Source organism: Parasteatoda tepidariorum, chromosome 3 (assembly GCF_043381705.1).
Source record: "Parasteatoda tepidariorum isolate YZ-2023 chromosome 3, CAS_Ptep_4.0, whole genome shotgun sequence".
NCBI lineage: Eukaryota > Metazoa > Arthropoda > Arachnida > Araneae > Theridiidae > Parasteatoda > Parasteatoda tepidariorum.
Window position 1 is genome coordinate 71,233,459 of NC_092206.1, and position 9,917 is coordinate 71,243,375.

Sequence of the window (9,917 nt, forward strand, 5' to 3'; positions counted from 1 at the left end):
CTAACATAATTACAAAATAAAATTTGAAATTCTAGTAAGCTTAAAAATAATATTTTACTTCAGTTAAAATAAAACAGTAAAATTCATTAATCATTATTTTTCTTTTTCACAGTTTCTAACAGAAAAACTAACTTTTAGTGAAAGAAAGCTGTAAGTTATATTTTAGTGAATATAAGAATTTCCAAGTTTCAGAAAATATCACAACTGCAGAAAGCAGTTTACGAATTACGTTAGCTTAAAAAATTTTATTCCATTTGCTTTATTGCAAAGAAATTAATTTAAATAATTTATTTATTTTATTTAATTAATTAACTTAAACAATTAATTTATTTATTTAATTAATTTCCTTCAAAAGAAATTAATTAATTATTTTTTTATATTTTTCTCGGTTGGATATTCTTTCGATTTTGAAGAAGCTTTATAAATGCAAACCCAGCCTTTTTAAGAAAAGAAAAATCATTAGAACGGATAATCATTTTATTTTTTATTTTTTAATTTTTATCTTACTGTTTGTTTATTTTTGATAAGTTTCCTACGTTATATCATCATAAATATAAAAAAAAATTTAAAAATTTTATACTTCTTCAACAAACATAAATTACTTTAATTTTCTTTCTTTTTCTCGGTAAAATTTTCAAACTATTTATGTTTAAAAATAGACGTCTTTATTCATTTATCTTTTAAACGCGAAACCTCACCATTTTTAATCTTTTTCAAGATTCTATGTTTAATTATTATAGGCCCAAAAATAGTTTTCGTGGTATAATTGTCATGCCTTTCAAAAAAAAAAAACACACACACATTTTTCACATTTTCACAACTGTTTTAAAGACAATTAGAAATTATTTCAATTACCTATCCAATTTCTATTCAGACTAATTTTAAAAGTAAAACAGTAAAATCCAATTTTTTGAAAGCTGTTGACCAATATAGTTTAAAATTTTTTTTTATTTAAGCTTGATAGAGTAATAAGTACGTATTTAAATAAATGAAATATAAAATCAAATTAAATTACTAAATTTCTTTTCTTGTTTTTTTTTTGTAGATTGGAATGTGTAACCATATACTAATATATTCAATACATCATTTAGTCATTAAGTACTGTAATTTCATATTATTTATGTAAAATAACTTAAACTTCTTCTTTTTGTCTTTGTAACGTTCTTTGTCTTTTCTTTCATTTATTTCCATAAAATACATTTTTTCTGAGTTCTCATTGAAATTAATTTTATGCTGAGTAATGTAAAATCAAAGGTAATTGAAATAAATAAATTACGTTATATGCTAAAAGGAGATATTTCTGTATTGTGATCTGTGACGCCAACTAAAATTGCCAAAACGTCAAATGGATTTTAAACTTGCAATTTTTTTTCATAAAAATAAAAACATGTAGAGGTTTGCCGGTGGGTGGCTACAAGTTATACCCCTTAAGTATGTCTCCAGTGATTTTTTTTTTTGTTGAAGTTTTTACCGGGCTGGTACTGGAAAGTTTTCGTTATTCGGATTGTCGATTATTCTGCAGCAGATCACGATGCAAAAATCTTCTACGCTGAAGAAGTAATGTGTCAGCATTGTACATAGGCCATCTTTACTGCCTAAACAAACTGGTATCGACCAATCAAAAACTGAGTGAGCTTTAAGCCTCCACTGAGAATCCAACGTCAGTCCTTCACAATGACAACTCTGCGTCTTTAAGAGCTGAGCCACTAGGGCTGACCGAAGTGTGTGTAAGCCTAGTAAGTGGCTGCGTAAGGCACCGAAATCAAGGCTAGATTTAAATATAAAAACTTTTCACCGTTCCCGCCCCTCCCCTCTAAAAGCTTTTTTTGCTTTTTTTTAAAAAAAAAAAGATTAAATGAGCTTATTTTTCCAAAAATAAAGAGTTCAAATGTATCTAATACACTGGTAACAAAATAACCCTTTAAACCGTGTAGCAGTGCAGCAATCTTTGTTTTAGATCTTTTCACCAGTGCCGATGACATTCTGACCTTAAAATTTAAGATCTGCAGATGCAGATGACGGTCACTCATACAGACTAAGCAACACCTCCTAGAAAAGAGAAGGCCTCAGTTCGGATCAATTTAGTAGTCCGACATAATGAACATAATTTTCGCAACGGAGAAAAAAACGAAAGATGTCATTACGCTTGAACTACTGAAGGATAAAGTTTCTTTTTTATGATAACCCGTACAGAGGCCTTCTGTCTTCTAGGAGGCATTGTACTAAGGCCTGTTGAGTTTTCTTCCATATTTCTTCAATAGAACCCATTGAAGACGGGGAGAGTGACTTACCTACAGTCATTTTACCTCCCAAAATGTTCTAAGAAAAATTTGCTTTGTGAAGGTAAGGGCTTTTTATGTAAAGAAAAATGGGAAGTTGCAAATATTAGTGCAACACTGAAAATTGGTATATTCACAAAAAATTATTAATATAAATTTCTAAGAAAAGCAAATAAGCGAAAGATGATTTCTGATTTGTCGAAAAAATTACCAATTACTATCTTAAAGGAAGAATATAACGGACACTCCTTGAATTTCTTACTGCACAGTATTTATAAAGAATGTATCCATCTAATATTTTAATTAGTTTTTCAAATTCTGAAAGTATCAATGATTTCAAATTCAAGTTACTTTTTGCTTCTTTCTAAAAGTAAATACAAAATTGATTACTTCCCTTCAGTTAAATAATAATTTTGCAAATTTTCACTTTTCTGAATGTAATATTACTTTAAAAGTTTTATAATCATATTATTTTCTTTTATTTTACCAGTAAACGATTTTTCAACAATGCTTTAATTTGAGTTTTAAAAAAATTTAAAAATATAAAATTATTTTCCTTTTTATTAGTATGAAATAATGTGAACTTGTTGGATTATTTTTTTTTTTTTTTTATTAAATTAGTTTTATTTTCCTCCCTTCTATTGCACTTTCTTTTTCTGTGATTTGAAATATTTCCTCTTTAAATTAAAGTAATTAATTAATTTTTCTTTAATTTCATAATTTTGTTAAGGCAGACTTTCAAAAAATAATATGCCATTTCATTGATTTAATAGTGATTTTTCAGATTTCAAAATTTTATGAACTTTTTATTTCTGTGACTTAATTTTCCTTATTTGTGATTTCTCAATATTAAACTTAAAATTCCGCCAAATTTGAATAAAATTAAAAATTATAAGATTGTTTGTCACCTCTTCTACTGATAGATTATAATCTTTATACAATAAATTTTCTAAAAAAAATTCAAAATATTGGATTTTGTTTCCTTGTGTTAAAATTTATTGCTTTCTTACTTTTTATTCTTTAAATAGCAATATTTTTAAAATTTCCTAAATATTTACAAATTTAAAAATTGCATCACTGTATGTAGTTTTTTTCTAGAAAGCTGTAAAAATTTTGAAATTTTATAAAAGCGTCAATTTTTTGAGATATTAAGACATTTATCACATTTATTTTTTAAGCTTTAGTTATTCATTAAGTTTTAGTGTTTTTTAAATTTCAGTGATCAATCGATTTTGGTGATATATTAAGTGATCCGGAAATTAATGACGTTTTTGTTACATTAAATGCAACAATATATTTTAACTACCTTTTCAGTTTAATCAATGATGTAAAGATCCACGTTATCAGAAATCTTTTGCTATCTAGCCTACAAAATTTAAATGCCGAATTGATGAAAATCATTTGCACTTTCGAGCAAAATATCAGGAGCGGCCATTTTGGAAATGTTATAGCAATCAGAATGCATGGAAATCTGATGATGTAAAGTCGAGTAATTGTGATGGATGATTGAAGTACACCTACCTTTATTCATTAAATTTTACACTATTGTTCAAGACCTTGCTGTGCGAAACAATGCATGAAAAAAAATTATGAATAGGAAGGATGAATAAAGTAAAGAAATTTTCTGATATTTATTATAAATATTTAGTAGTGAATTTAAATAATCAAGTAAGAAACTTTTGAATAAAACCTCTGTATACATATTAAAATCAAATGTGTACATTTGATAAATTTTTCTTTTTTTGCAATTTTTTGTTAATGTTTTGAATTTTGACATGCTAAAATGTGAATCAAAACGAAATGTTTTACCTTGTTATTTAATTTTTTAATCATTATCAAATAAAATAATACCTAAATATGAAAAGGTAAGATATTCAGATTAGATTTAGATATAAAGTAATTCGTAAGATATTAAATTTTAAAATATAAAAAGACATAGGTGTTGCACGCAATCAATTTTTTTTTTTCAGTTAAGAATTCCAGGCATAAATCATAAGTTGATAAAATTTTGAATGTAATATAGATATCTAATATTTTGATTGCTCTTTTGAAATTGTTTGGGGTAGAACAATTTTTTTCGCTGTATGGAATTTAAATAAATGTACATTATTATATAAGCATTTAAAAAATAAATAAATAAAATTTGAAGAATTTGACTTGTTTGTAAAATTATGAATGAAATTTATTTTACTCCGTACATATTTATTATTTTTATCCTTACATGGTTGCCACTCTTTAGTTCTCAGGACTGAAATGATGTGAGAGCATGTAGTGTTGCCATAAATAGAGAGTTCTGCTGTACGCCACCTATAGCCCATTTCTATTGCTAATATTTCTCAGAAATAGTTTACTGCCATCTATATTCGATTTACAAAATTAACAACTCTTATGAGTTTGTTTCGGTGTTTTAGAAAAACAGAAATAGGTGGCTATCAACTCTAGGTTTTTAACCTACAGCTAGTAACAACAAACAAACGGGAAAAAAAGCATTTGACACTGATCATTTATTCAAAAAAAGACCTATTAATTCAACTGTTGAAAAAATTGATCTGTCAAGAGTAGTAGGGGGGAAATACAAGTAAGTTATGGATATGAAAAAGTATCTTGATCTGTCTAGCCAACTAGAATAATGGATTTTAAACTTGCGCATTTTTTTTTTTAAATAAAAACGTATAGAGTTTTGCCCTTGAGTGGTTGAGAGTTATAAATCTCCCCTACCCGAGTTCTCTCCTTCTGTGATTTTTTTTTCTTCTGATAGTTTTTGTTGGCTTAAGTTACGAAGACTTGGAGCACAGATCGCAATCCTGAGATTTTAACTTTATTTCAATTAGTCTTTACACAAAATTATTTTGTGTGGCATCGAAATCATGGGTAACAACCTTGGTAATTAATCACTTAGTGCTTATATTTTTAATGGCAGTCTAAAATCGAAAGAATTAAGGTTTTTAGTTCAAAACGGATATCCTGTTGACTTATTTATAAACATATCTGACAAAAGCATGAAAATTTATTTTATAATAATTTTTAAACTTTACGAGAAAACAATCTAATATATCCTTTTTTCTTGTAACTTTTTCCTTTGAAACTAATTGATTCGGATTCAGGAAAATTAATCTCAATTGCAAATGATATAATGTTGATTCCAGTGTTCAAATTGCCAGTTATAACTGACAGAGTGTAAGCATCAGTTTTGAAATTTTATTACAGATGAAAATTTTAAAGTAAGATAAGACCTTATAAAAGGAATTCTTACAACTGTATAACTTAAATGTGTATAAAAATGATTTTACCAAAATGTGTATGCTATGTCAAACCGTGACATTTTTAATCTTATAATAATATACACAATAAGCTAGGTAGGAAGTGATTGGAAATTTTAACAATAAATTATTTAGTATATCCAAAACTTTCTTGATCTGGAATAGGGTTGGCATTAAATCCCTTTATTTTTTAAAAACTAATCATTGATTTAAATTGATTTTTTTTAGTACAAAATCATTGATTCAGGTAAAAAATATATAATCTTTTATATGGTATAGTTTTTAAATAGTATAGTTTTTTTGTTGTTTTTTTTTTTTTCCAAGTTCGATCTCAGTGGTAGTAAAGATTTTATACAGAGAAATAACCAGAATAAGTCTGCAGATTATTACTTGATGTTTAAAATAGACTTAATAATACAGTACAGAACCAGTTATCCGGAAATCAGAAAACCGGAAAACCAAAAAACCGGAACGAAATTCGATAAATTTTCCCGCAATTTTTAAAAAAAAAATTTTCCTCATAGGATTTTTCTTTCTTTTTTGAAAGATGTTTACCTTACAATCATTTCAGAAATAATCATTAGTGTATTACCTCATCGTTTTTTCTTATTTTTAAGATTATTTCCAAATATTTTATTTTTTTAGTTGGGTTTAACACTAAAAAAAACGGCTTTTTGTAGCGATTCAGAAAACCGGAAAAATCAGTTATCCGGAATAGCGATAGTCCCGATCGTTCCGGATAATCGGTTCTCTACTGTAATAAAAAAAGACTGAACGTGGATTAAAGTGATGTGAAATGTTAAAACTTTTATGAACTGTATGTAAAATTATTTGCTGTTTAATAAGCATGTTTCACATATATCTATTAAATTATATGTTTAAAATTTATTAAACATGCAGTGTATGTATATTAATAATGGTGAAAAGTCATTCTGCAAAGAGAGAGTAATTTAGAATCTTTGTTTTTTTTTCCCCTTATCTAAATTAGATTTGTTTTTTTTTTCATTTGATATCTAACATATTTTGTCTTTTTCTTTACAAATTCCTGAGAGTATTGAGTTTGAATAGAAGCAGCTAAGAGTTTATTTTCTTCAGTAATTAATTTGTAATAATTGTATAATAAAATTTTAGAATTGTTTTTAAATAATATTAAACATTATTTGTATTTTTTTGTCGAGCTCTGTTTGTTATGTCTAAAAATTCAAAATAATAATTTAAAATTAAAAAAATCCAATTTGAATAATAAAAAAAGAAAAGCATTTATCATGTTTTTTGCCATTTGTGGTCAAGAAAATTGCCAGCCCTGATTATAAGTTCCTATTTATTTATTTCTACTTTATTTCAGAATATCGCCAAAAGTTATTGGCTGCAGCAAGAAGGTTAATGAAGAAAATACGAACAGTTGTATGAGAGTCACAACTCACATCCAACTATGTCTACTTTTTATTTCTGTAAGTGCCTACGTATATAGTTATGGACACTGGTGCTCTAATAATTAACATTTCATGATATCAAATTGAAACTGACTGGTCATTCTGCTTTTTTGTATCTTTGAAAAAGGTTATAATCATCTCTACAGTTTATGGATTTTTATTTGATTTCATTTTAATTAAAAGTCTCATTCAGATAGTATATATATCATGCGTTTTAGTCGAAAAAAACATTTAAATGTCCAAAATGTTACTCATAGTGAAAAGCCTTATTCTTGTGTTGTATGCAATGTTGGTTTTTCTATAAAAAGTTCTTTAATTAGGCATGCTCTTGTTCATTCGGGTGTAAACCCATATTCTTGTAATATATGTAATAAGAATTTTTCTCAGAAAAATAATTTAAAAAAGCATAATTTAATCCATACTGGTGAAAAACCTTATTCTTGTAGCAAATGTGATATGCAGTTTACTCGAAAAGATCAATTAAATACGCATAATATTGTTCATACTGGTAAAAAACCTTACTCTTGTAATGTATGTAATATGTGTTTTTCTGAAAAGAGTATTTTAAATAGACATAATCTTGTTCATACTGGTGAAAAACCTTATTCTTGTAATGTATGTAATAAGTGTTTTTCTCAAAAAGGTCATATGAGAGAACATTATCTTATTCATACTGGAGAAAAGCCTTTTTCTTGTACTATATGTAATATGTGTTTTTCTCGAAAGAATCATTTAAATAGACATAATCTTACTCATACTGGTGAAAAGCCTTATTCTTGTAATGTATGTAATATGTGTTTTTCTCAAAGAAATGATTTAAAAAGACATAACTTGATTCATACTGGTGAAAAACCTTATTCATGTAATGTATGTAACAAGCGTTTTTCACTAAATAAGCATTTATCTAGACATAATCTTGTTCATTCTGGTGAAAAACCTTATGTGTGCAGTATATGTGATATAGGGTTTACTGAAAAAAGATCGTTGACTAGGCACCAACTTATTCATTCTGGTGAAAAGTCTCTTGTAGTATAGTCAAAAATTGATGCATGTTAATTCATTTTTACTTGCTGCAATGAAAAAAGTAAGTACTATTGTGCTAATGCTAATATACTTGAAGTAATAATTAAACATGAACATTTTTATTCTGGTTTTGTTGTATAAATAAAAATCATAAAAAAATTTATATATATATTAATATTGTTATAAAGATAAAAAACAGAAATTGCAAATTTAAAGCTCCTCCCTAAATAATAAAACTTAATTGTTAAGGACAATTTATTGAAAAATTATTTAGATTAACTTGCAGACTTGTATGATTTACGTCTGTAAATTTTACAAGTATGCAAGTTAATCTAAATATAATTTAAAAGTGTATTTAAACTAAACTACAATCAAAGTTTTTGATTCAATTATAAGTATTAATTTTTCTTTTGTGTTTACTCTATATTTTTGTCTATTCACAGTTTCAAATCTCTTATAACTCCAAAACTACTAGTTGTGGCTATTTAATATCAAGATTGTTTCTTTAAAACATTATGTTTTGAACTCAAACAATTTTAGGGCGATTCCACTGTACACAACCAGATGGTCAAGACATTAAAATTAATAATATGCAAACGATCTATCATTTTAAAGGTAAGAAACAGAAGATTTAAAAATAATGACTTTCAACTTATTAATATCAGTTTTCAATACGCAATTGACTGTTAAATGAAGGGCTACGTCATTCAAAATTTTTTACACGAATAGTGAATCTCTAAAAAATAGTTTGTTTTTTTAAAAGTTTTACATTAAAAATGAAATAAATAATAATTAAAGTAAACTGTATCATGACAGGTTATCTAGCACAAATGTGTAGAAGCATTTCATTCAAATTTTGATTTTAAAAAAAATTTCCCAAGATGCACATTTAATATTTTACTTCAGTCTTGAAAATATATAATTAATTGTATTCTACCAATAAGATTTAGCATAAAAATATTTTTTCTGTTTAAAGCAAGATTCTATGTCTCATTTGTATAGTATTGTAATATATTTTGATTTTGAATGTAATAAATTTTACTGGAATAAATGTTTTTACTGTAAATTATTTTTACATCATATTTTTCTTTATAAAATTAATTGAAATATGAATAAAACCATCTATATATTCTTTTAATTTAGTTTAGAATATTTTGTTTCACCCCAGTAACCTAATAAAATCTGTATAACTATGCTGTACCTAAAGCTATTTGTATTATGAACTTAAAATTGATTTTTTTTTTATTATGAACTTAAAATTAATAATTGATAAATAATATTAAATTTTATTATTTATTTTTTAGAGATAAGCAACTAAATTTAAATTTTTGGATAATTAAATTTGTTTTTTTATTTATTTTATTTTTTTTTCTTTGAGAAAAGCAATTTTGGCCTGTATTCACAAAAATTTGTTGAGTTTAAGCATATGCTTTTACTTCAGCTAGCACAGATGATTCTTAAAAGGTTACCTTATGCATTCAGCAGATGTATGTATGAGACCTTTCTAATAAAAGCAAAGGCATAATTAGGGCTTACAGTGCCAAGGGCAAAATCAGTTTTTGCTCCCCCAGATGCATAATATATAGTAGATAATATAATCTCGGGCTTAAAACCAAATTCAATAATTCAGCTTTTCATTGAATAAGATTTTGCAATTTTAAATTAGGATAACTCAACATCTTGTAAACATTCATCTGATTTGTCGAAAGTCGAACAGTACATGTTACTAATGCAGTCTCTGTTACAATTAGATGTTTATTATTTTCGATTGAATGATAAACGTTTATTGTTTCTTACTGCGACGCCAACTTGCAAAAAATTATAAATCGACATGCAAAACAAACTTCAATGATAATAAACATCCTATTTAATTTTTAGGTAGCTGGGATAAAAATGGGAATTAGTTAATGGGCCTGTAATTA

At 26.0% G+C, this 9,917-nt stretch overlaps 1 protein-coding gene across 2 annotated transcripts; it reads left to right on the plus strand.

Annotated features, from left to right (window-relative positions):
• The first annotated feature begins 4,683 nt into the window (after positions 1-4,683).
• Positions 4,684-9,064, plus strand: LOC107437675 (zinc finger protein 300). 2 transcript variants are annotated; one of them, XM_016049757.3, is made up of 2 exons: positions 4,684-4,857; positions 6,885-9,064. In XM_016049757.3, exon 2 carries the CDS (start codon positions 7,180-7,182, stop codon positions 8,005-8,007), a length of 828 nt encoding a protein of 275 aa, XP_015905243.2. In that variant the 5' UTR covers positions 4,684-4,857; positions 6,885-7,179; the 3' UTR covers positions 8,008-9,064. The 2 variants fall into 2 exon arrangements, with proteins under 2 accessions (XP_015905243.2, XP_071034935.1); XM_071178834.1 differs by lacking the exon at positions 4,684-4,857 and adding an exon at positions 4,872-5,162.
• Positions 9,065-9,917: the final 853 nt, after the last annotated feature.

Coding starts and splice junctions, on each gene's coding strand:
- LOC107437675 (XM_016049757.3), top strand. CDS start 7,180: ATGCGTTTTAGTCGAAAAAAACATTTAAATGTCCAAAATGTTACTCAT.